General features: G+C 39.9%; 2 protein-coding genes across 4 annotated transcripts in view; both read left to right on the forward strand.

The window, feature by feature from the left end:
• Window positions 1-4975, forward strand: part of Mad (Mothers against dpp) — a 31303-nt gene extending 26328 nt beyond the window's left edge. Inside the window, exon 8 of the mRNA XM_071594671.1 lies at window positions 1942-4975. Coding sequence (XP_071450772.1) covers window positions 1942-2101 — 160 coding nt within the window. The 3' untranslated portion in view covers window positions 2102-4975. The remainder of the gene's footprint in view (window positions 1-1941) is intronic.
• Window positions 4976-10875: 5900 nt separating this feature from the next.
• Window positions 10876-27930, forward strand: part of LOC139696052 (uncharacterized) — a 996437-nt gene continuing 979382 nt past the window's right edge. For all 3 annotated transcript variants that reach the window (XM_071594664.1, XM_071594665.1, XM_071594666.1), the window contains exon 1: window positions 10876-10963. In XM_071594664.1, the coding sequence (XP_071450765.1) occupies window positions 10955-10963 (9 nt within the window). In that variant the 5' untranslated portion in view covers window positions 10876-10954. The remainder of the gene's footprint in view (window positions 10964-27930) is intronic.

A 27930-nucleotide genomic window follows, 5' to 3' on the forward strand; every position in this document is an offset into this window, starting at 1 on the left:
CTCGTCTAGGCCTTCACAGGCGAGAGACCAGGGACCGGGCTTTGACGGAGCTTGTTATTCCTGCGGAGAGTCGGGACATAGGGCAAATGTGTGCCCGAGAGTCCAGTGTTTCAGCTGTGGCGCAAGAGGGCATATCGGTGTCAATTGCCCCAGTCGACAGGGTAGGACACGAGAAAAGTGCCAACTTTGCGGCAAGGTCGGCTTATTGGCAATTAATTGCCCTAATTGCAAACATCTGTTTACTCGGCAGGAAAACGGACAAGCGGGGAGTCGCCTAGCCCAAGCGGCTTCCCCGCAAACCAATCCGTCGAACACAAACCGGCTGAATTAGATTTAGATAATCATAGGAATAAGTCAATTAGGTTAGGAAACGGTGATTCGATTTTGGAAAAGCCGAGTTGGACGAGTTGCACAAATTAATTTTTTAAATCTGAGTTTTTTATGTTTTCAATTGGAGAATCTGTTTGATAATTCATTTCGGCACTATATGCCACAGTTTTTATTTTCCTACCTTAAAATTATTGTTATTCGGGAAATGCCTTTTGGACTGTTGTATTTTGCAAATTTTTGGGTTGTTGACTGTTATAATATCATTGTTTGGTAAAATAAGTTTACTAAATCTCTATTTTATACACGCTGTAGTGAAAAACACAATTCTTTAATACTCTTTGGTGATTCTGATGTACAGCATGGTTATTACTGACACCCAGACTCAGATCGATGAGGGAATTTGGAGCTCCCATGTTGATATGAAGTTTGTTCCGAGTAAAATCGTCATGGAACTTTTTTTTCCAGCTTCTCTGTAAAATTTTAACTGTCCCTGACCTTTCGTGTCCATTGCCAGCTCATGAGTTCATTAATGTGAGTGCCCAACTGCCGCCAGCTGAAGAAGAAAGATGCTTCTTATCTGTTGCAGAAGAGTCCGTAGAAAGTGAAAAATATCCCAAATAATTTCAGTAAGAAAAGTGGTCATAGCATTGAACCTTCCTTGAAATATCAAGACCTTGAGAGTAAGGGGAGAGAAACAATGTCACAGGATTAAATTTGATGGAAAGAGCAGCATTGGCCAGTGTCATTAACAGCCATGCATGGCCTGTATAAAAAGTATCAGGAAATTTTTTGGAAAAAAATTGATTTATTCCGGATATTGCTAAAATGTCTCAAAAGTCCACCATTGAACGTCGACACTCATTTACCCTTGCAGCTTTTCCGCGACTCAACAAGGCTCCCTGGTGGGTGGATTCCGGATTAGGTTACTCTTGAGGGTACGCGTGGATGCTTTTTTGACTGCACTTAGGGTCCTCTGGTGGAAATCTTTGAGGGAGGAACTCACTTTCATAGGGTATAGGAATAATAGTCTGCTGGTTCCAAGTCAGGACTGTAAGAGGGTTGGGGAGTCATTGCTGTGCCTTGTGCGGAAGGTCTTCATAAGTATAGAGACACTCAACTCTGTTCTTTTGATAGTCTGTCTGAAGACTTTTGGGGGGACAGTTTAGCACAGATCTTTTGCATTGCCAAAATTTCATTGACAATGGTTTGTGTACTGTCACTATCTTATCAATGCCAATAATATGATCTTGCACGCACTTAACCGATGGTCTGAATTCAGCACTTCACGCAATGCAGGTCAGGAAAAATCATTACCAATACTTTTTATACAAACCTTTATATTGTGCGAAGACGGTACTCAATGTTTTCCCTGTATCCGCCGGCAGAGGACTTAAAAATGCAGGGAATAAAAGAAGTTGCATGGAGACCCTGAAAGGGTTTGACAATGAATTAAACCTGAGGAGTTGTGTAGTACTAATTGTGTAATCTCTCTCAGTTAGTGATTTCCCTGATGTGACCCCGCAGAAGGGAAGAGGATGCAAGTGCAAGCAATGGATGCGTGTCCTGCGCACAAGATGTCCAGTTGCCTTATGATGTTGATTTTCCTTTCAGGATGTCATTTGTGAAAGGTTGGGGTGCAGAGTACCACCGCCAGGACGTGACCAGCACCCCTTGCTGGATTGAGATCCACTTGCATGGTCCACTCCAGTGGCTGGACAAGGTGCTCACGCAAATGGGATCGCCCCACAATCCCATTTCGTCAGTGTCTTGAGGCCACTCGCAGAGCCCCCCCCTCCCTCTCCCGTCTCGCCCCTTGGTGGACACGCAGCCAAGGGTAGCCCGGCACAAGGGATGGAGGCGTTGTGGGAATCCGTCATCGAGGTACATTCGCCACTGCTCCCATCTAGGTTAGCCCACGGAGATATATATATATATACATATATATATATATATATATATACATATATATATATATTGGAGGAGGAAGCATTTTCGTGTTATGAAACCTTGGAGAAGTCGGTGATGTAGGACGTGTTGGACTCGATAGGATAATTACTCCGTCACTGTTTGATCTCTTTATGTTTCCCCTTCCCTCCTCCTTCACTCTCCCTCCCCCATTCCGCAGCCTATATGTAATGTATTTCTGGGTTTGGTGTCGTCGCCTCCTTACCCTCTCACCCTCTGCCACACTCCCCTTCTCAACCTCTTTGTCACACACTGATCTCTTTTTCTGAGTGGTGATGTCGTTGCTCTCCTGCTGAGTGATTACCTTGTGCTATTGGCCCTGTCGAAAAGAGTGGTCGGTCTCCCTTTCCTGACGTTTCTCCTTCTCCCCCTCCCCTCCCCTCACTATTGAAGGATGCCACTCAATCTCTTGCATGACCTTTGTCGTTTTGAGGACCAAGCGGAAGACAAGCGGGACACGCGTGCATTAATTTGAACTGTTGGCTGTTGTCCGTTCGACGTGGTGGATTTGTTCAAAAATTTACATATTGTATGTGTCATTGTTTTATTATTTTCTTTGAGGACAGTTGGCTTGGACTTTATATGAGTTTTTTTTTGTGCGTGGATGAATGGCAACATCGGCTGGATGTAATGATGTGTACAATTAAGTCTCCTTACAAAGTGGCGTAGTACTGTGTTGTACAGTGTTTGTAGTTATCCAATTTTTTTTGTGAGAGAGCAGAAATGTAGACAGCTATTAGTAGTCGTTCAGATGTCAAGAATGACTGGCTGTATTAATCAATTTTTTTTTTTTAAGTGTTTAAATACTAAAAAAAAATGAAGAGTTCCTTTATATGATGGACTTGTTGAGAAAAAAATTGAAAATGTTTCCAAAGACTGTTTTTGCTAATGTTCTCTGGTTTAAAAAATATTTTTTTGAGCATCAATTCTCACCTCCACCCCACCCCCACCCCCTCCTCTGCCATAATTGTGTGGTGTTCACTTCTCTCTGGATATATTTTTCACGAACATTGCGGATTTAGTTGTGTACGTGACATGTACGTTCTCATAAGTGCCTGTGATCGATGGTACCAAAACACATAGCTTTTATAATTCTGGGAAAAGAAATTGAGAGAGAGGACTTGAGAAGTTTGATTGAAGTACTTGGGACAGCAGCGTTTAATGTGCCTATTGTAATATGCTTGGTACGCCCCTATGTCAAAAGAAAAGAGAAATTCAAAACGTGGGTGTCCTGAACTAAACATGAAATTTTTGAGTGGAGAGTTAATTTGCCTCTGACACAATATTGTTTCATTTTTTATAAGCTTTATAGTCATATTCTAATGCAAGAATCGTTGAGACACATGAATAATAATGTAAAAGAAACTATGTATGTTTAAAAAATATATATATAATGTATTTAAAAGTTGTTTGGAAGCTGACACAAGTAGCACTCTTGTCACGGAAAAAAAATGGATGATGAGAGACGTACACAAGAAACTTATTTTATACAGTGATTTTTATTTGTGATTGTATTTTACACTTGCATGCAAATTCAGTGAATACTTGAATAGAGGCTGGTGGCGTTTGTATGAGTGTTTGTGTGTGCGTGCGCACAAAGAGCATGACCCGTACAAAGTTGAAAAATATATTGTGGAAGTAATGTTATATTTTTCCCCGTATTGGAAAGATATTTTATTTTCTGTGCCTTTTGTTTCACAGACGACGTTCTCTTTATGTACAGAATTATGTCTATTCTGGCCGTATGTTTCTAGATGCTAGGAGACCTAATGGAGATAATTTAGTCTTTTGAATTGCATGTAATATATACACAGTGCATACTTGATTAGTATGTGAACAATGCATGAGCACAGAGTATGTACGTATATTAAGTAATGTATACGGTCAGTTAGAAAGTAAGGAACATGCTTTCATACACCATTCCAGAAGTCTTGTGGTTGAAATCATTTTGCCATCATTCAGATTTGTTTTTAAGGTACCATTTAAAAAAAAAAAATCTTTTATGAAATAGATCGAAAGTAATGTACATTGTTTCATAGAGTAAACTCTCATGCTATGTTTTTATCATCGATGTTAATTTAATCCAATGGAGATATTTTATTAAAAAAAATTGTATATTGACACATTTTCCTTTTAACCTTGCCTATTTAAAAAAAAAAGAGAAACGTAAGCATATTTGATATCCCCTGATTTAAATTTATATTTTGCCAAAAGTTATCTGTGATTTGCTGGCATACTGAAATTGTGGTTCCTTTTAAAATTAATGCAAAGGAAATGTTAATTGTAAGTGGATTGCCAATATGTATGTTAATTGATTGAATGTGCATAAGTTGTTTATATTCAACTGTAAATAAGTTCTTTATTTCCATTTTTAAGGCAGTGTGTTTTTTTTAATTCAGAAAAGACATTTTCCATCATGAATCAATAGTGTTGGAATAACATTTGCTTTTTTTTTTTTAAGCATGACGTCTTCACAGATTTTAAATATTATTATGTTCACCTATTTTTGTAGTTTAAATATCCAGTTTTGTAATGGTTTTGTGCTGATAGCATGTTATTATTTTGTTTTCATCCAAATGAAGCACTTAAATTTGCTCAATTTACTTTTTTATGCATCGGCTTTGTTAGGTACGCTTTCTGATTAATTTCATTAGCATTTTGGGTATATATATATATATATATATATATATATATATATATATATATATATATATATATATATATATATATATGTATATATATATATATATAATTATATATATATATATATATATATATAATTACAAGTAAAGGAAGAGAGAAAATTGAGCTATCTGTGATATTACATGTCTCTTAAGCATGGCTGTATATCACCAAATTGGATTTTGTTGATCAAGTGTTTTATTTCCGCCCTCCCCCCCTTGGCGTGTACAATGCAAATCGTGTACTTTCATGATCTCTTTATTGTTTGTGCCTCTGCAGAAGTTGACGATGAACTTGAAGCAAATGTAAATTTGTGAAAGCTTTTTAGCTGACAATTTTCTACAACCAAATGAAAAGCTCAATATTTTTGTTAAGCCACTGTCATCATGTAGTTGATCGGGCGGCTGCTTTTGAATTAGAAGCATGTGAATACCGACAAATGCATCTTGTCAAATGTTTTGACGAGCGGTCAATAAATAAAATGCCTTGGATATTTCTAATTAAGCTTGATACGTAATATTTTTGCCTGGAATTGATACAAATGGAATTTTTTTTTAAATGCCTGGATGTTTGTAATGATATAAGCTTGGATGTTTATTTTAATGCTAGTGGTTATTCCTTCCTGTAATTGTCATGTGCCTGTCTGGAAATTGCCAATTTTTGTTATGCAAGCAAGAATCTACACTTACTGGTCCATCCTAATAATTATTGATCCACCAAAGCCAGTATTGATATTGTGTGTGTATATATACATATACGTGTATATATATGTATGTGTATATAATTAAATATATATATATATATATATATATATATATATATATATATATATATATATATATATATACATATATGTGTGTTTGTGTGTATATATATATATATATTTATATATATATATATATATATTTATATATATATATTTATATATATATATATGTATATGTATGTATGTATATATATATATTATGAGTAAGGTGAGGTTTAAATGTGCCTGGCAATCCATAACAATTTTTTTATTATGTAATGTTTTCTTTTGCTGCTGAAGACAATTGTTTGTAATTGAAGTGCATCATTCCACCTGATATTTCTTTGTAAAAAAAACCAATGTTCATCTGCTAAAGCAGGGTGCAATATGCATATTGTGTAATTTTGCTAATGCACTTCGTATAGTGTTTGATATAATAAAGAATCATTATCTGAAATACTTAATATGACCATGCAGATCCTTCATCTTGTTGCACTACAATATTGATCGAATTGTATTAAAATGATAATGTGATTCTTTCTTCTTAACAGTAAGGAAAAAATATTTTTACCTAGTTACTGTCTATTTAAATAGCTTAAAAAAATAAATCATTAGGTAATGAAGTGACAGAACTGATGTGTGAATGTAATTTGATGTTCCAACAGGTTATACACTAATAATAGTATCCATCCTGACTCAGGCCAGCATATTTGTGACAACTCAAGATAAACTTTGTGTACAAAATTGTAGAGAAATACTTCACTAAGGTACCTGTTCTTACAATAGTACCAGTGTAGGCCTCTTTTTCCTCTCTAAGATTTCATATGTATATATATATATATTTATATATGTGTGTGTTTATATACATAAATATATATATGTATATAATAAGTAATAAATTGGACAGCAACAAACAATATAGAAACACACAAAAAGATCACTCACCCGTTATTTCTTGATCATTTCGATGGAATTATGCTCCGTCTTCAGCGGAAGATATAGAAGTTATGATTACTTCTAAATCCTCCGCTGAAGACGGAGCAGAATTCCATCGAAATGATCAAGAAATAACGTGTGAGTGATCATTTTGTGTGTTTCTATATTGTTTGTTGCTGTCCAATTTATTATTCAACACTTCTGTGTTACGTCGACAAAATCATCTATATATATATATACATATATATAAGTATATAAAAATATGTATATGTAGATACATGCATATGATCGTGTATGTCTGTGTCTGAATGTATATGTATGTGTGTGTATGTATACATATATATGTTTATATTTATATGTGTGTATATATTTATATGTATATATATATATTTTATTTATATATATATATATATATATATATATATATATATATATATATATATATATATATATATATATATATATATATATATATATATATATATATATATATATATATATATATATATATATATATATATAAACACACACACACCTACATGCATGGTTTACAATAAATTATGCTCGCTGGCATATTTTGCATTAAATTTCCTTGGTTTCACACTAAAAAACATTGCTAATTTTGAAAAGGGTAATTTAAACATTAGTGATAATTTTTTTAATTCTGTCACTTTGTTGTTTTTTTCCAAAGGAGTAAAAAAATAAAATTGTAACACCGTGACTGATACTAGCATTTAAAAACTTGCACAATGGTTAACATTTTGAGTTAAGATGTTGTTATTGGGTGTATTCCCAATATTTGTTGGGGTTGTGATGCTTGGATTGAGACTTACAATGATTTGGGAAGTGTTCAATTCACAATAAAGTGTACATTTGAAACAGCTTTACATTATTCATTGTGAAAATTTACCTTTTTGTCTTCTATGCTGATGCGATGAAATGGGGATATATTTTTCTCTTATCATTGAGATTTATCCAATGAAATTTACTCAAGTCACCATAGTAAAATGTTAACTTCACTAAGTTGACATTTATGAATTTTCTGATGACTTTGTGTGTCTTGAAGTTCAACACCGTCGTTGTCTAAGGTTTATTACTCAATGTAGTGTTTTTAAATTATTTGTTATTCTTTGTCTTTCGAATAAAGTGCTCTATCATAGCCTACTGGAACGTTTGTCTCTGTCATTTGAGGGCCAGCTTTTTGTATTTCTTGGTAAAAGCGATGGAGTGAGTGTAGGAGTGTGAAAGCTGGGGCTTGATTGGCTTGTAGAATGTTCCTCTCAGGTGTACTGAGTGCTTGATCCAAGGGACAAAGTATGGCCCTAAGGGCCAAGGGGCAAAGTATGTTGAAAGTCATTTTCATTCAAGTCCTTGCCCTCTTCCTCATTCAGTTTTTACCTTCTATGGACAGTTCCCGTGTTTTTGGGACCAATTAAAGAAAAGCATATATGTTGTGAGTTCCGTCACAGTTGCCCAGGGGTGGAGCGTTGGACTACTAACAGGTTTGATTCTCAGGCAAATCTCTCTGGGAACCCACAGCTCCACCCAAGCTGTGTGATTTTTCGGGTACTAGGTCTTCCTGGGACCCCTTAACTGGCACAGGAAAAGGAACTGGCCACCCTTATTGCCTTACCAAGGTGAGAATTTCACATGCCGTATAGGGCTTAGTACTGGGTGAACTCTACTCTCACCAATGTTAGGGTTGATTGCTATTTTCATATATTGTGAGTACCCCGGGCATTACTTGTACCTCTCTGGGATGTGTTCTGATTTCAAGTGTTTAACAGAATAATATTTGAATGCATTTTTTCCTGATACTCATTGAGATAAAGGCATTCTTATTTAATACTACTTTTCATCAGGTGCTGCAAAATATTAATTTGCCTGATATTTTTGACAATTTGTTCAGTTTTTTGTATGTCATTAACTGGGAACCTTAATGTAGTTGCCAAACCTTAATTGTAGTCGTGTCATTCAAATTCCAAGGATATCAGCTGTTTGTTGTAAACGTGATCGATTGGAAGCAAATGAGTGTTGCGAGTATGTCTCGCTATATATATTCAATTAATTATACATTTGTATGAAGCGGCTTGGAAATATGATAAAAAATTATTGTAGGTGGATTACCCATATTGGAAGTGTTTTGCGTTGGAAGTGGCCTAGTAGCAGCGACATTAGATAGAGAACTTGATCTGGCAAGGAAGCTTTCTCAAGGAGTAGGGAATTGATGACAGGAAGGTTGCGTCATGACAAGGCTCGTCAAAACTTAGATTTGGAATGTGGTGTTGTGCGATGCGGAAACATAGTCCTTGAAGTAGGGTGATAGGCATAGATTGGAGACTACAATAGAATTATGGATGTGGAGATGGTGAAGTGAAGAGTTGGGGAAGTAATTGAAGAAGTAGGCATGGTGTTAAGGGAAGGAGTAGAATTCCAAAGGAGGCAGGAGAAAGATGCTTGCCAAGTATTTTGATTGGCTGTGAGGTGCTGTATTCTTAAGCTGCTGAATATACTTCCCATATGGTAACAAAAATAACAGTAGCTGTACTGATGGGTTGTTGGAGGATGTGATATAAATAGGGAAGCGTGTTAGGCAATTGTTTGGCAGTCTGGTTTGTGAAGTTTAATCAAGGACTCATTGCCACTCAGACTTCAGCCTTCCTTTTGTGTCCTAGTCTTTTCAGGAAACAGTAATAGCCATGATTGGAGTAATGTGGATGTAATAAGTCTCCGTTTGTGGGGTCATCTGCAAAAGTAGTGGGATCATGTTTAGTTAATTGAAAATTTAACTTTTTATCCCCAACAATTTTAAAAGTGAGATTTAGCAGGTCTGCAACTGATGTTCCTTTTTTAATTATGTAAATTTTGATTTTATCTTCAATTTGGCTGTAAAGACAATATAAGGAAAGAGTTAAATGTGAATTAGGTTTGAATGGAGTTGGTGAGAGATGCAATACGGGTGAGTGGATTATTTTTAAAGAGGTGCCTTGTCCTAAATGTTAAGAAGAAGCTGTTGGAAATGGTTTATTAATTTAATTTTCTGGGAAAGCCTTCGACAGCTGATTAATGCATATTAAAGTAAGCACAGTCTCTTAGGGCTGAATTCAAATATTTTAATTTGTATTATGATTGCAGGGAATAAAAGCTTAGTTCTGAGGTATTCAGAAGTGACCTTTAAAAAAATGGTCATGATACCATTATGTTCAGGTTTTTTTGTTGTGCCTGTGTCAATTGTTTTAAAGAGATGTAATAGTCTACTAGCACATATAGTGGTAGGATTACTCATTGGATAACTTGAAATACATTTACTTGACTTTACGTGGTTTAAAAATTGGCGGAAACCATTATTATGAGAAAAATATCCATTTAAATTCTTGGATGGATATTTTCCAATGTTTCGTTTGAATACCTACACTTAAGTACGCCGTTTTAGGTGGCCTGTGTAGGTGCAAATGGCCTCAATCGTCAACTCGCTTAGTAATTAGAAATAAGTCAATTAGTCAGTGTGTTATGAGAAACTTGTGTTATGTAAATCATTTATGGTGTACATAAAGATTTTCAAGTATAAATGGATTTACAATCGATAAGAGGTAAGTCAGATTGGTGTTTTTTTGTTAAAATTGTCTTGATACCATTATTACAGTCTCTGACAGTCAAAGAATTGCATTAAATGTGTTAACGCAATATTTGAAACAGATAATATATTCGTTTTACCTGGATCAGGAAGGCGTGATGTTCAATTTATTTGTTCGCGGACTCTTTCTATTTTTTTCATCCAAATGACGGATTCTTACCGCTTCCAATGCCGGAATGCAAATACAACTTTCCTCGGAAGAAATCACGTTTGGATATTTTAAGCTTCAATAGCGCTTATCAAAATATTTGTGACAGTGTTTGCTTGACAGTTTTATCTGAGGGTAACTCGTTATCTCCCTATTTTAGAAGCACGATATTGATTTCATGACGAGTCATCGATAGATAATCTAATAATTTCCATCGAAAAACGTAAATTGGCATACGTAGTTTGAGGACGGCGGTTAAAACAGACCGCTCTTCACTTGTTCGCGACGCTCCACTTCCTCTCAAGAGGGCGAAACGAAATTGCATTCGACCATAGGTTGCGCTGTGTCGTCCCCCGCCCTCTGTGCTTAGGTTTCGCTTATTGATCGCGCCAAGCGTTGCTTGCCCTCTCAGGACTCAGTAGTTCACGGAAAGTGGTTGGAGGAAGCTGTGGTGTGTCGGAAGTTACCGGAGTAGGATATATAAACGCCTGGTGGAGGACAATCTCCCTTAAGGATGGATAGGGTGAGTGTGTCTTTTCATTCCCTTTCCGTGTCCTTCGCCTCTTCTTCTACTCTATCCCTTTATATTCTATTCCCTGAGTGAGAGGGCACACATGGACCTCGTAGGTTTGAAAGTGTTAGCATGGTCTAAGGCCGAAGAGCAGCAATGTCGTTGGTGGATGACATGTGCCACTGAGTGTTTCTGCGTTTGAATGAAGGAATAGTCAAATAACAGTTTCAGGCGTAACATGGTGGACATCCTTAATGATGAAAGAAGACTCTTCGCTTTTCCACATTGAGTATTTTTATTACGACCAAGGTATCGTTACAGCGTAACATCTTCGGGTACCTGAAGGTGGTGTGGGAAATAATAATGTTCTTTCATCACGAAGGAAAAGTTGTTGAATTTGATTCGTCCCATACCTCCCGTGTATGGTCCAACGGTATTTTTGTGTCATTGAATTGTGTGGAGTCTGTCACCTCTGTCGAATAAAATAGCCATAGTTTCATGTGAAAAAATCTCCATGCAAGGTTTTTACGTGGCAGGCAACTATGTATGACGTGTAGATTTTTCAGTTTAAACTGCATAAATCGGTAAAATGCCAATGAAGTAATATCCTCTGTGAAAGAGACAAGTAACCAAGCGTTGCCTTGGTTTATTTTTCGTTTATTTGTTTTCTTCCGATAAATTCTCTTTGTTCTACAGATTGATTCTTAGCGATAAACGAATCATTCTTTATCTTTACTCCTGTGTGGCGTGGATGACGGCATAAAAACTGCAGTTGTATTTCGTTAAGTGGAAGTACAGTGTGGAAATGTAATTCGTGGCCTAAGAGGGAATTCTGGATGACAAAAAGAAAAATGGAAACATCAGTGTCTTTCAGGAAATAAATGAGGAGTGTATCCACTCCGGGTGTATTTCAAATCCTATTTACCTTTTAGTGAAACTTCTTATGCTTCTTTGGTTATAACCCACATAACGTAGTGTCGAATGGGAGTGTTGTTGACGCGGATCAAGCCTCACCTCATTTTTTTTGACTGTAGAGGACGCTATCAGAGATATTCCATGGTACCTGCAGTCTTACGTGCTTAGATCCTAATTCGGAAGTTATCAATGTCGCATGTGACTATGCAATGATTGGGATATGGCCGGTTTTAGATTGAACTGAAACGTAATTGCGGTAATAGTTTGCCATATCAAACCCATTGTAATAGAACATATCGGTTAATCATGCTCGATTTTGCGTTAGGACTTTAGGAAATAATTGTTACATCTTCTTTCTATTGCACTTAACTGTCGATTTAATCACTCGTGACATAAAAAACCTATCCTGGAGGCGGTAGAGACTTTTCGGTGGTATCCCGATCCCTACTTGAGGTGCTTTGTGGAGGGCACTTTTGAGTGAGTGAATGCGCCGTCCTTCGGATGGGGCGTTAAACTGCGGGCCCTTGGTGCCTTTCGCTATCGGAGTAAATGCCGCAAACGCGGGTTTTCCTCCACATTTCCTTCTATCCCATTCATCCCTAATATGACCTCAGCAGTCGGTCGCCTTCCATTGTATAAGTAACTACTGCACCTTATATAATATGCCATTTTTATAAGAATCCATTGACAAATATTTAGATGCGAATGATTCGAGATATATTTGCCTCCCACGATATAATTTCAAACCGTTATCAAAGACATGCTGGAATCAACACGAAAACAACTGAATTTGTAATCATTAAACATTTACGGCTTATTCGGGCTTGATAAGAACTGTTACATTTACAGTATATCAATTCTTTAGATTTTCCTCCGATATATTTCCAATTGTAATTTGAATACTTCAATCGTTCAAGTACTACGACTGCCCTTTAGTACGAAAGTACATATTATTATTATTAAAATGCCTGCGTAAAGTCTGGTGAATGCTCCCCGCCCGAATAATATTCCTGGAAGGTTGGTGTCCCTGAATACCTTGGCAAACGACCCTGAAGCTGTTCTAAGCTCATTTGTAACTGTTATTTACCTTAGATTGCGGCAGCCTTTCGGTAATGGCCGAAATACTGTTTTTTTGATGTGAGAAAGACTTGAATATCAACATCACGCGTTGTCCCATTCATTTGTTTCCTATAGTGGTTGCTTTGAAACTCGATGGAACTAATCGAATGCATTCGTGGTTTGTTTATGTAAATTATTGTCTTCAATACTCATTATTTTTTCCGCAAGTATTCTGTTTCGGTCCCTTAATAAAAAAAATCGAATTTAATTGGTAATAAGTTTAGTTGATTCGACATCTTTAAATTTCCTCGAAGTTGTATGTTATTTTCTTTAGGTTGCTAACATTTTTCGGCCGTTCTGTGATAGGTTATAGATTATCGTCGCTTTCTTGGGTAAAGGAAGCCATTCCATTATTTTCTGATTCCCGCAAATTCACAACCCAAATCAGGAGTTTGCCTCAGAAAAGTTAAGAAAGAGATAGAATGCGTTGCAGGTCGTCGTGACTATAATCCCTATCGATCACGTGCTTTTTAATTTTGGGTTGTTCTCCTGCCATTACTAGATTCCCTGAACCTTGATGACCGCGTAGTGATCATTACCTAGGCATCGGGGTCCATGGACCTAGTTGTAGCGTGAACTTAAGTTTCTCTCTTTTAATAATTAATTTAGATCATTCCTCTTCTCTATCTCTCCTATTTTGCAAAGATTCAGCCATCGGCTAGCCTTGCTTTCATTCGCAATTAGCTTTAAGTTTAATTAAGGTAACTACTTAAAATGAATCACTCTTGCTTCGTACAATTTTACCCACCTTTTAATAGGTGAAGCATTTTTCAAACACACTCCCAGGCCTACATTCGTATATCCTGCAAACAATGGAAATAAGTGCGGTCTGAGAAAGTGTCAAATGGGACAATAGGATGCAATTTATTGGGGGCGTTTGAAAAGTTTATTCATTGTAATATTCTGCAGTTTGCTGCGAGAAAGGTTATTTGAAAGTTGCTGAATATTGTTGAACGGTGAGATAGACGTCTGATTCGAGAAATACGCGCGAATGAAGCTTCACAATTGATAGCATATATATCGACTATTGATGGACAAGGCAGGGTGTCGCCGTTATCGACAGAGCTTATTTAAATTACTCCCAGGGGATGATGTCGGCGAGGGATTAGAGGAAGGCAAAGCGGGCGGGCTGTGGGAATGAAATAAGGCGGACGAAGCCGATCAGGTCATTCGGATGTTATACAAAAACCGGGGAGAGTCAAAAATTTGGTCGAAATACGTACAATCGAAACGAACGGAATTGATCGACGCATGCTATTCTAAGATTGGGATATCGACAAATCAGTCAACGGGTCTCTGAGTCTCTTGAATTATGCATGAGAAATAACGTCAACAGTCGCCGTAAATTAATCAGCCAATGGCAAGCAGCTTCGGCAATGGCAGCTTTGTCTCAGGCTGTTTACTTAGCGACGGTAGTTATAGGAGGAAATAAAGGCACGTGAAAGTTTGTTTACATTGGGCACGCGTACGTCCGTGGATACGAAGACACGTTTATGAGTACTTAAAACTTGACTTTGAGTAGTAAATGAACGTATTTTGAAAATTAAATAAAAAACATTGGGTAAGTAACAGTTTTTAAGATAAGCAAGTTTTTAATAACAAATTGGTGAACATCCGTACAACAATTAAAATAACCATATGCTGTGCTATTAGGTGGAAGATTTAAAAAAATACCTATTAATTATTGGTATTAGATTACCTAGCATTAGATTAGATTACATACATCCCAATGTTGATTAACGGTGACTCAGGTGGTAAAATTTATATTTTAATAGAGTTTATCAAGGAGCAGTCATCAAGTGTGACGATATCTGGCAATGTTTACATGTTTTCTATAAATAGTACACACTCGACTCTGTTCTTTTTATTGTTCGTCCATAAGACCTTCGGCAGGGCGAGTTTAGCTCATATCTTTCACTTTGCCAAAATTGCATTAATTACGATTTGCGCGCTGTCACTGTCTTATCAATGCCAATAATACGATCTGTGATCACTCTCAACAACCGAAGGTTTGAATTCAGCATTTCATGCAATTCACGTCGGAAAAATATTGCCACCAATGCTTTTAAAATACGAACATTGTATGTTAAAGCTTTTGTGTTAGTGGGAAACTAAACTATGAATGGCTTGGTGCCCTAACTCCCTTGAGGTCACCTGTGGGGTTAACGTGCCTTTTCAACGTCCTTCCCTCCCGGATACGATCAAACGATGGATTTCATCTAAAAATTTGACGCCAGTAAAATGGCGCAGCGCATGTGCTCAGTTAGAGTCAGTAAATGAATTTCGGGTGATTAATGACCCTCCCTTGGGGTCGCACGCTCGACCCTTCCGCCATTTGATGGCGCTGCGTCCGTTGCGAGAGGGTATTCGCCGGCTGGGCCTCGCCGCGGCGGTCGACCGATCGTGTTTCCGGAAGTACGTCCCATGCCACCGCGATGCATATCCGCGCGAAAACACGCTCTCCCGAGCGGCACGGGCCAGCGACCACGGGTCGGGATAAGGCGGGGGGAATACGGGCGAAAAGAATACGGACGACCGTGGCTGGGTCGAAGGAAGTGGATTAGGTGATGGGGAAGGGAAATAAGGAATGACAAGAATGGGTCGGTGACCTCAAGGGGGATGAAATAAGGGGTAGAGGGTGGGTTTTGAGGGCTTGTGAGGAGAAAGGGGGGGGGGGTTGGTGAAAGCATTCTGCCGAGACTCCTTAAAATGCGAAGGATTCCTGAAGCAAAATCCTGCGATGGAGGATGCGAGGATGCGAAATCCTGAAGCAAGAAGTTCGCACCCAAGCGACAAAAGTCCCTTTCTTAAAGAAAAGGCGATGGCTAAGGAACCTGTCTGCCTCCTTAATAGCGCGGGCTTTGTTCAATCGAAGGAAAACTGATCAGTTTGGAACGGTATTGAATATACATACAGTTTTAATTACTATTATTAATATAATTAAGGTTAAGCATTTTTGGAGATGGGGAAAAGATAAGTTGGATATTAAAATAGGAGGGGAGAAACTGGAGCAGGCTTACATATCCCGGGCAAGCCTCTCTGGGCACCTGCAGCTTCATCGATACTATGTTATTTTTCGGGTACGGAAACCATAACCGCCATACCGAAAGGAACTGCTCCCCCCCCCCCCTTATTACCCAGCTAATGTGTGGATTTCACATGTCGTCGGGCTTATTACTGGGTGAACTCTACCATCACCGGCACCAAATCGAACCGATCGATCTTCGGGTTAATTGCTGTGTTCATGGTACATTTATATACATATCAATACATTTATACACTGGCACACAAGAGGATGGACACTCACATATATCTCGTTTTTACGGCTCGGTATCAGATTCTGAAGTTGACGGCCGTGCCGTCGAAACGTCAAAACCAGATATGCACTTATGTGAGTGTCCTTGCTCTGTATTCCTTTGTATAAATGTTTTTATCAAAATTCTTTTATATTTGTGTCCTCACAAAAGAGGCATCCTTTTGGAAGATACAGGTACAAGTACCTGTATACATATACAAGACCGCACCATTCTTTGCCCTTGACTTAAACTCCTTGATAAAATATCATAATTTTCAACGTTATCCGAAATGAAACGCTTACTGATTAACGCTGTCTTCCAATGTCCTTACTGCATGGTTGCACACAGCTATCGCCTTAGACTTACCAGTAAATGGTCTTGTATTTTTATTGTTTTTTAAATTTAATTAATCGCTAGAAATAATGAGCTCTACGGCCTCTAAATAAAGAAGAAAGGGGAAGAAAACTCCAATGGCCGTAAGGATTAGTTGCCAATCTCTCGTCAGACCAATTGTTGTGTTGGTGTGACGGGAATCACGTCAGGGACCAACCACAACCTCTCGACCAGAATACCCTCTGTGGTGGTTTACGGGAGATTAATCCGCGTCAGGGACCAACACACAGCCACACGCACACTATCCTGCCTGAAATCCTTCACGAGGCTGTGAGACCCTGTTAAAGAATTTCAGATGGAGATGGAATCCTTCACGAGGCTGTAGAGTAGACCCCGTTAAAGATTCCAGGATATTCTCAAGCACACACTCTGTGGCGGTTTACGGGAGATTAATCCGCGTCAGGGACCAACACACAGCCACACGCACACTATCCTGTCTGAAATCCTTCACGAGGCTGTGAGACCCTGTTAAAGAATTTCAGATGGAGATGGAATCCTTCACGAGGCTGTAGAGTAGACCCCGTTAAAGATTCCAGGATATTCTCAAGCACACACTCTGTGGATGGCACAGACCAAACACACACACAAGCACTCGAGAAACGCACACACACTCAAAAGGGCCCAACTTCTGGGAGAATCTGGACACAGGTAAAAAGCAACTAGGAAGTGCGTCGAACACGCGTGTTTCGGCCACAAAGTGGCCCTCTTCAGCGAACCGAAGGGAAAACACCTCCAACACAAGGTTGAAAGTCACTTACCTGTGTCCAGATTCTCCCAGAAGTTGGGCCCTTTTGAGTGTGTGTGCGTTTCTCGAGTGCTTGTGTGTGTGTTTGGTCTGTGCCATCCACAGAGTGTGTGCTTGAGAATATCCTGGAATCTTTAACGGGGTCTACTCTACAGCCTCGTGAAGGATTCCATCTCCATCTGAAATTCTTTAACAGGGTCTCACAGCCTCGTGAAGGATTTCAGACAGGATAGTGTGCGTGTGGCTGTGTGTTGGTCCCTGACGCGGATTAATCTCCCGTAAACCGCCACAGAGTGTGTGCTTGAGAATATCCTGGAATCTTTAACGGGGTCTACTCTACAGCCTCGTGAAGGATTCCATCTCCATCTGAAATTCTTTAACAGGGTCTCACAGCCTCGTGAAGGATTTCAGACAGGATAGTGTGCGTGTGGCTGTGTGTTGGTCCCTGACGCGGATTAATCTCCCGTAAACCGCCACAGAGTGTGTGCTTGAGAATATCCTGGAATCTTTAACGGGGTCTACTCTACAGCCTCGTGAAGGATTCCATCTCCATCTGAAATTCTTTAACAGGGTCTCACAGCCTCGTGAAGGATTTCAGGCAGGATAGTGTGCGTGTGGCTGTGTGTTGGTCCCTGACGCGGATTAATCTCCCGTAAACCACCACAGAGGGTATTCTGGTCGAGAGGTTGTGGTTGGTCCCTGTCGTGATTCCCGTCTCACCAACACAACAATTGGTCTGACGAGAGATTGGCAACTAATCCTTACGGCCATTGGAGTTTTCTTCCCCTTTCTTCTTTAATTAATCGCTGTAGTTGATTATTCCAATACTACTAGTTTAAAATTAGTTCGATATTTGAAACAATATATCCGGATATTCTTCACTTCACTCAATTCATTAGCAAATGACAACATTAGATTGGTGCATTGAAATTGTTGTCTCCGCACTTTTGGTAGATAAATTTCGCCCTAATTTTCGTCATAAATTGCCGATGGCTGTCATATGGATGAGAGTGACGTTAGTTCGATGTGACGTGAGCGCAAACAAACTTTATCAATTCTTCTCTTCCTGGAATTCCCCCAATCCAGCGGAGAAGAACTTAAGTGTATCTTGGCAACCGATTTTCAGCACGTACGTTAGCAAAGTGGAGGAACGACGTGACTAAACAATTTTGCGAAATCGAAATAACAAACTTTTTCAAATATTCAGGTGGGAAATGGATTTTGGTCCACTTTTTCTCCCCGGCCACAACCATCTGACTTAACTTCAATATGATGTGGTTTCTAATCTGGACGATATTTTTTTCATTTCATCATTCTCCTTATCACACACAGATCCCAGGCAAATATTTTTTCGGCGTATGCACTTACACCTCAGTGCAAACTTTCTCGGTGTCGCAACTGGAAAGATAGATGGAGGTCTTAATTTGGACGAAATTGGGGCCTAGCGGTCCCTTCTTCCATATAACCAGTCATCGTATTCATATTATAGTCGTCATAAAATTTGTAATTAGTTTAATCATAAGTAGTCATAAAAGTTGTGTATATATATATATATATATATATATATATATAGTGTGTGTGTATAAATATGTGTATATAAATATGAATAGATATGTGTACATATATGCGTATATATGTGTGTATATATATGCGTATATATGTGTTTATATATGCGTATATGTGTGTGTATATATATATGTATATATATATATACATACATACACATACTCGTACTTCCTCGTTTGTTTTCTTCTCTGTCCATTTCACTTTCTCCATCCTTTTCCACACCCACATTTCAAAAGCCTCCAGTCTACGTCTGTCCTCCTGCTTCAATGACCACGTTTCCGCGCCGTACATATGCATATTAATGTTTTTACGAGTATTTTCTTAACAACCTTACTCAAAGTCGCTGTCATCAACTCCCTCCTCCTTGTGAAAGACTCTTTGCCTAGCGTAATTCTTCTTCTTACGTCCCTACTACTTTGACCGTGTTGGTCCACAACACTACCGAGATACGTAAACTCTTCTACCTGCTCTTGTTTTCCACCCCTCCTATTTTAATATTTAACTTTTTCTTTCTGGAAAATCGCATCAAATGTTTCAGTAAAAACAGGAAATCAAACTGATAAGTAATCTTAGTGGCAAACGCTTTATTATTCAAACCCGAATGTAATTTGTTATATTATAAAATTTTTATAAAATACTTTCTCGTTTTGATTGATATGAATACATGATTAGGAAGGTTCGTTCATCTCATTCGGATCCTAGCAAAGCAAGAAAATCGGAATCAAAGAAAAAGGGTTTTAGTAGTTCTAAGTAATTCGAGGACGACCCCAAGGGTTAACTGTGATCCCTGACTTTACTTGTAACCCCGGAAATTGTGAAGATAAATTTGATCGTAGCAAAAAGGGGGAGATTTATATTTACCCTACACCCCCTACCGACGCTCTTATCCTGACGTCGTCTGACGCACGGCGACGAATTTGCGCAGTGCCCTTGGTCCGGCGTTGTTGATACTAGAGAGGGTGGGAAGGGTCCAAGGGATACGCGCCATCCCCACCCACCCCAACTACAACACCTTTCACCCTCCCCCTTTCACCCTCCCTCTTTCACTCTCCCCCTTTCACCCCACGAACCCTTAATCTTCCCTCCCTTCGTCCGCCGTGTCCATCCAGCTGGAAATAAAAGACTGCAATTTTCATTAAAAAATTATTTCATTTTTCCACATAATTTCCACCTGCTCTAGTTTTCGCCCTCCTATTTTAATGTTTAGCTTGGCCTATTCCTTTCCAGAGAATCGCATAACCTTTGTTTTATTAAAATTGATTCTAATCCCATACCTGTCGCACTGAATTTCCAATTCACTAAGAATTGCTTGCTGGCTGACAAACTAAAGCTTGGTCATCAATGAACCTAACTGATTTTACGAATTTCCATCCTACTTTCATTCCTACCTCAAGTTCTTCCCATGCCTCTTTAATCATTTCCTCTGCATACAGGTTGAACAGCAACGGTGATAATGGAACGTTAATGCTTAAGAAACAAGTTTATGTTAGTGAGGGAATTGTCTCGGTGCTCCCATGGGCACCCATGGTGACGATGGAAGATGGACACGTGCTCGTTTGTCCTGTCGGGGCTGCGATGAAGAATTTTGAGTGATTCGGGGAAGGGAGGATATTCGAAGGGTATCCCTCGTCTTGTGGGGCTGAGAATTCCTTCATATTAATGTGATTACGGGAGGAGAGACTTCATAATGGAATTAGATTCCGGATTTATCGTCTAAACGCGATTTTCCTTGAGAGACTTGCGAAAAAGGAGAGAATTCCGGGAAAGAACTGTAATTACTTGCTCGCAGTCTTTCGTGGATTAAGAAAGTTTTACAAGAAAGCGCATGAAAGAAAAAGGAAGGTATATAGTAATCTTAGGAGGAGACTTGGTTGACTAGTGGGCAGAGTGGTGGGTGTAAATAACCTTGATGGTCCCCGTTGGGTTTGTTGGGGGACATCTCTGGGCATCTTCTGCCATGCACCCAAAAATGTTTTTTTTCGGGTACCAATTCCATGGTGTTTTTCCCTAAACTTTGTTGATCCCTACACCTACGTGATATCCCCCGAGCCACCGCAAGTGCGTATGGCGGGGGGATGTCAGGTCACCACCCGTAAAAGAGAATAAAACTGAATGCAAAATCCAAGCAAATCTCAAATTCCTATTGATATTTAGTACGTAGGTTGACTTGAGTTGAAGGAGGATAAATACTCTAAATACCAACGTAATTCGAAGATAAGGTCGGCGTTCATTAGACTGAATTCGTTTGTGGAGATTGCCAGTAGAGCTCAAGAAAATATATCATTTAGCACTCTGAGCTCTGTGCCCCCACTTATATATATTATATATATATACATATTATGTATACATTACATATATATACAATGTGTGCGTACGTGTGTATATATGTGTTAATATTCTCCCTTCATTTCTATGAGAAAGGTGGTTTGGACCGCCGACAATTCGAAAACTAGTGATTTTCTTTTCTTTCTTCTAATGTTTTTGTGTTTTTGTCTTTGTCCGTAAGTGCTAACTTCATGCACATTATTATTCACGTCCGTCCATTATATATATATATATATATATATATATATATATATATTTATGGGTCGCGGTAGTTCAGTGGGTAGAGCGTTGGACTGCTGACCGGAGGGTCCCGGGTTTGATTCCCGGACAAGGCACTCTGGGCACCTGCAACTCCACCCAAGCTATGTGATTTTTCGGGTACCAGGTCTTCCTGGGAAACAATAACCGGCACAGGGAAAAGAACTGGCCCCCCTACCCTGATGTGTGAATATTCACTCGCCGTGTACTGGGTGAACTCTGCCATCACCCACAAAACCGACCTTCGGTTTGATTATTATATACTATATGTATGCATAAACACACACACAATTCAAGTCGGCCCGGAAAGGATACAGCCTCGCAATATTTTGAGAAAAATAGCCTTGCATTGAACGGTGAGGAGGCTTTAGTTGTCCCTGATGAAAGTTCTCTCCTTTGGAGACCTCACACACACTTATCCAAGCACTCTCCTCCACTTTTCAAAATATTCGGCGAAGTACTTTCTATCGGAATATTCATCAGCAAGAAACTCGGAGTTATGTAATGTTTTGACGTGTGTGTGTGTGTGTGTGTGTGTGTGTAAATGTATGATTTAATATTTAATACACAAAATTTCGTGTGGTTTATTTCAATTTTCAAATTTGGACCAATGCCAAGGAACACCTGCGTTATAAAAAACGTTGTTTCAGCCTGAAATTGGTTAAAATGTTACGAAGTGAAGATTATGTCTCCCAAATGTAATTCGATCGATCGTATGTAAGTTTCTCGTTTTTTTCCTAGGCATCATATGTTAGCATTCCATCGTTAATGAGAAAGAAGGTCACCATTCCTTCCCCTTGACCGTTGACCCCTTCCCATGCATCTTAAGACCATCCCACTTCGATACAGTGGCTTAAGAGGGCGTGATTTTCATTTCAGTCGATTTCCGTGATGCGTCGAGTTACATTGAGAAAAGCGGGTGGGCGAAATAAGTTGAGTTAAGGGTTCCACTCGACCCTAGGGACCGCTAGCCTAGGGTACGCTTGGAACAACTCTCTCCCTCCCCTCCTTTCTATCGAACCCTGCTTGGTATTCAGGGTCTGTAGGTGATTACGTCTGGGGTTATCAGGAAACATTTAGGGAGGATGCCAGTCACTTGACGGAGACTCGTGTTTGCCTTGAATACAAATCATGGTGATTCAATCTTGAAGTAATTCAAGGTGGTTGACATCCATCATCATATCAGACGATATTCAAATTTCGCGCCGCGTTACGCCACACCAACGCTATCCACGACGTTACCGCGGATAAGGTTTAAATTTTTGTCTGGGACTTCTATTATTAGAATATGGTACCGATCAAAACCCTGCCTAACACCACACTAAATGGGCTCAAGCATTAGTTATATATTTTTGGCAATTGACGACATGGTTCCCTCATCCCATCCAACACGCCCCAACGCCCTCTGTTCATCCCCTTCCTCGTTTAACCAACATTCACTCCCATCGCGTCTCAATCCCTCCAGCGTCTCTCGTTGCCTTTCAAAATATCTTCTATTCATCTGCCCTTGTCTTCTTAAAGATCTCTCCCGGCAAACCTCTCACTTCCCCAATCATGCCTTGCGCACTCCTTAACTATGGATGCAGATATTCAGTTCCATATACTACCCTGTCCAATAAATACGCGAACTGAGGCCATGAAAATTTTATTTTGCAAAATTTAGTCTATTGATTTTGTGACCTGCAAAATACTCTCCATTTGTTGCTATGCACTTATTCCATCTTTTTTTAAAACTTGTTTAAAGTACTCTTGGAAGTCCTCGGGAGTTAGGCTTTTTAGTTTTCTCGTCGTTTCTTGCTTTACTGTGTCTTCCACTTCTTCCCAGTGATGTCCCATCGCATTTTTGCATTTTGTGGGAAAAGGAAAGTGATCTGGCGAATGAGGAGGATGATCTAGGACCAAGATGATTGATTTTTTTTGCCAGAAGCAGGCGAACAATCAATGCTTGAGCTTTTTAAGTTGCTAAGTATTTTTTTTGTTGAGAATTTCATTTTTCTTCTAAAAGGGTCGTCTATTTTCTGTATCCTCAATGCAATGTTTTATTCTTTGATTTATCGGGGAGTTCTTCGTGTCTTGCAGAAGAACACCGCACACCCTTTTCGTGAGGTGTGGCAGCGGTGATTTCGGAAGACTTATTCGTACGGGGGGCTGAGATTGGACGCCCCCGGCAATGGACGCCCTACACGAAATCTCCATTAGGCGGACTGCTCCTTTGTTTCAGGGTTTCACCCCTTCGTTCGCCACTCTTTCCCTCCCTCGTCCCTTCAAACCCTTGGAACTCCCCGAGGCCGGGTTGAATTCCGTTCGGCACGGAGGACGAACACGTGTTGCCCCCTTGCGGACAACCGTGCGTGTTTTCGTGCCAGGCCCCGTTCCACGCTTTGCGGACGCCCCACCCCACCCCCTCCCTCCCTCCCTCCCCGCCCCCGACCACCCCTTATACGCACCCATTCCCATCCCTCCCCATCAACCCTTCCTCTTCTCTGGAGAGGGAGAGACTTCTATTGGAGGTGGATACAGCCTCTTGTTATTACGGCTCGGCAGGTGCCGTTCGCCCACGCAGCCGTTGTCGGGTTACCTAATGGCGCAAATGACCTCTGCTGTCGGTCGCCTCCCCTTAAATACTAGTACTTATATTTTTTGCTTATCTTCCGCTATGAAAGAATAATTTTCATATTTCAAGAAACGACGGGAGATGTCGCGACAATAATTTTAACGATGTCATCCTCTAAATACTCATTAATGCAATGCGACGATTTAAGAGTAAATTATACATTTGCCTTGACCGGGATTCAAATCCGGATCTTTTGATATCCGATGTTTATACGGTATATTGTCACCAAATCTTGTTTCTTTAAAACCATAGACACAGTAATCAACCCGAAGGTCAGTTTGGTAGGTGATGGTAGAGTTCACCCAGTACTAAGCCCGAATGCGTGTGAAATTCACCCATTTACAGGATATTAATGGGGGCCAGTTCCTTTCCCTGTGCCGGATATGTTTCCCAGGAAGACCTGGTACCCGAAAAGTCACATAGCTTGGGTGGAGCTGCAGGTGCCCAGAGACTTGCCCGGGAATCGAACGCGGGGCCCTCCGGTCAGCAGTCCAACGCTCTACGTCGTGGACTAGCGCGACCCAATATATATATATATATATATATATATATATATATATATATATATATATATTTAGGTTGCAAGAAACGATGTTAAAACTAAAAAGCGTAACTGCCAAGGACTTCCAAGGGTGCTTCAGTAAACAGTGGAAAAGAAGATGAAATAAGTGAATAGCAACGAATGGAGAGTACTTTGAACGGGACACAATCAATATAGACTAAATTTTGCAAAATAAAGGTTTTTTGGCATCAGTTCCGGTATTTTTTGGGCAGACCTCGTACACTTCGTTAACTCATCCGAAGAGGAGGTGGTAGAAACTTTCATGAATGGATGGCTGGGGGTTGCGAAATGGGAATGGGATTTGGCAGAGGAGCAAGGAGTTCAACCCGAGGAAAACGACCTTTTTGTCCTTTGATTGCGCCCAAACCGCGTGATGTTTAGGATACCTCCCTGTAAAACCTGAACGGTGGTTCAAGAAAAGGAACCGTACGCCCTAACCCTTATTAATTACCCTGTAAATGTCCGGATAGAGTTAAGCAAAGGACGAGAGGTCCACCTCAGCTGTCAAAGCAACCGTCGCGTAGATCACTGCGGTAGTCATTGACGGCAGTGGAAAACTGAGAACATTTTATTAAGGAATGTGCCGGCAAAGGTAGGTTTTTGGATGGACACAACTACTAAATAAATATTTTGTGAATCCTAGCAAAACGCAACATCCTACCCTACATCAGGTCCCTCTTCAGCTCTGAGTACTTTTTGCCTCCCTGCATCCCGGCCTACATCCCTATCCTGTTCCTTCCCTTTCCTCGTTTGCCTTACATTCTTCCCTCAATTACAGTCTTCAACATCCCACTGCCGGCCAATAACCCCTTCATCCACTTTTCCTGCCTCCACAGGATTGCTCCCAACAAACCCATCTCTTCGCCCACCATACCAAGTACTTCCTCGTTTGTTTTCTTCTCTGTCCATTTCACCTTCTCCATTCTTCTCCACACCCACATTTCAAAAGCCTCCAGTCTAAGTCTATCCTCCTGCTTCAATTATCATGTTTCCTCTCCGTAAATAGCTACGCCCCACGTCAAGGTTTTAACAAGTCTTTTCTTAAGCTAAGATATGCGAAGTAAAATAGATTAAAAGCTATGACTAACATTTTTTTTACGAAAATAATTTTTAATTCTATTAAGTTGTCACAATCTCACTTTTCTATGTCATAAGAATATTCGCATAACGCTACTCTTATTTGTAATGCCGCCCAATTTGTTATTTCGCCCAACGTTTCTCGAAAACATTTCCGTAATTATTGAATTCTTTTAACTGGTCTGATTCAATGCCTCCTCAACTTTAATGCTTGATTTTACATTTTCATAACTTGAGATCTTTATAAATCGTCTCTTTCTCACTATCGATTATCTTGCTATCTTGCTATCGACCATCTTATTTGCTCTGTTACTCGCCAAGAAATGATATAAAATCCATTGGCCCACCGGATTGGTAAACTGTGATTATCTGACCAAGGCCCGGAGTCATCAACCCGGAGTTAGGTTTGATAGGTGATGATGGAATTCACCTATTACTAATTAGGCGTGTGTATTTCACTCATCAGGGTAATACTATTAAAGGGTTCTTATTCCCTCTGCCGTATCTGGTTTTCCGGGGATAACTGTTAAAAAATCACACTGATCGGTCGAAGGGATTAGGATTCTCCGGGAACCGAATCGGGTCCCTCTGGACAGCAACCCAGTACTCTGACCACTGGACTACGCAGTCCCTATCCGACTGATTTGGTGTGGGCGGGGAGGTGTGGTTGGTCACGACCCTGTGGAATGAATACATGGACGAGCAAAAAAATTCAATTCTTCAAATCCGCTTTTTTTTTTGCAAAAATAGGAAAAATCATACGAAGCACAATGGTCTAAAAAAAATGTTAACTGTTGGATGAATTATCAAATTTTACTCCACCTTGTGTATGTTTTTTCTTCGTGATAGCCGGCGCAATATTCACTCAAATTCGCCCGCAGTCGTCGATGGAGAATGTTGATTAGATTTGATAGGCGAGAGTGCATTCACTTCGTTAATGTCCGAGTCCAACGGAGCGCGATTCGACGCATTCAGAGGAACAAATGCCATTCCCTACCCTCTCTCCCCCTCTTCCTCCGAATGCCCTGCTAGATATTTATCGTTAGTACCGGTGTTATTTTGCAACACTTGCCCACTCTTTAAGAATGAAGTCAAGTCCCGGAGGGTTTAATTTGGGCCGGCCGGCAAATTGTGTTTAATGATAGCGTGATGATCGCATTCGTCCCCAGATAATCACCGTTTCGTGTCTAATCCTTCAATAACTTTTTTAACGCTTCGAAGAGATGCCGCTCCAAAGTTGACCACTTAATCTTAATAAGAAAGTCGAACCGAAGGTATTCTCGCAAAATGCAAGACGTTTCGGATCGCGACGTTTGTAAAAAGAAATAATTAACTATCTTGTCAAATGAAATTTTTTTTTGTCCCCTGTGATGAAATCGTCCCTGATACGTCTTTCCCAAAAGTAGCAGGACCAAGTTGATTAAAAAAAATGTATTCCCGGAATTGATACATCGAGACTCAAGAGCCTTCGAAGTATAGAACCCTTGTGCGTCCATACACACAGCGCTGTTTTCCACGCTTCGTACGCCTTCTGGAAGGCGGCACCCGGAATGACGCTTAGCTCCCTCGTCACGACCTGTTGTGACGCTTCCACCGAGCCGTGGTGACGTCCTCTCAGCTCACATTTGAAGCGGGGGAAGAGGAAGAAGTCTGGTTGGGCAACGCCAGTGCATTAGGGTGGCTGTGGTCATGATCGAGAAGCTCTTGGCAGAGATCCGCGTGCGAGTTTCCTTTTGTTCGTCCGAGAGCACTCGCGGTACCAACTTCGCACACACGCCTTTCTCATGCCCATGTTTACACTTACAAGTCGATGTACATCACTTTTAGGGATGCCTATGGATTATCAGAAACAATACCATCACCTAATTTGGGATCCCTTTTCACAAAAAAGCCTTCAATCTTGCAAAAGTTTCGTCGCCTTTTTACGCCAAGAGGCGACCTTATATTTTTGAAACTTCCTCGTGGGATCCTGGCGAAGGGTCTGGGGGAGGGGGTTAAATATATACTACCCTGTCCAATAATGGCCGAACTGAGGCCATAAAAACTTTATTTTGCCTAATTTAGTCGTCTGCGATTATTGTCCCCTTCAAAGTACTCTTAATTCATTGC

Source organism: Hetaerina americana, unplaced genomic scaffold (assembly GCF_022747635.1).
Source record: "Hetaerina americana unplaced genomic scaffold, ioHetAmer1.1.p SCAF_66, whole genome shotgun sequence".
Taxonomy (NCBI): Eukaryota; Metazoa; Arthropoda; class Insecta; order Odonata; family Calopterygidae; genus Hetaerina; species Hetaerina americana.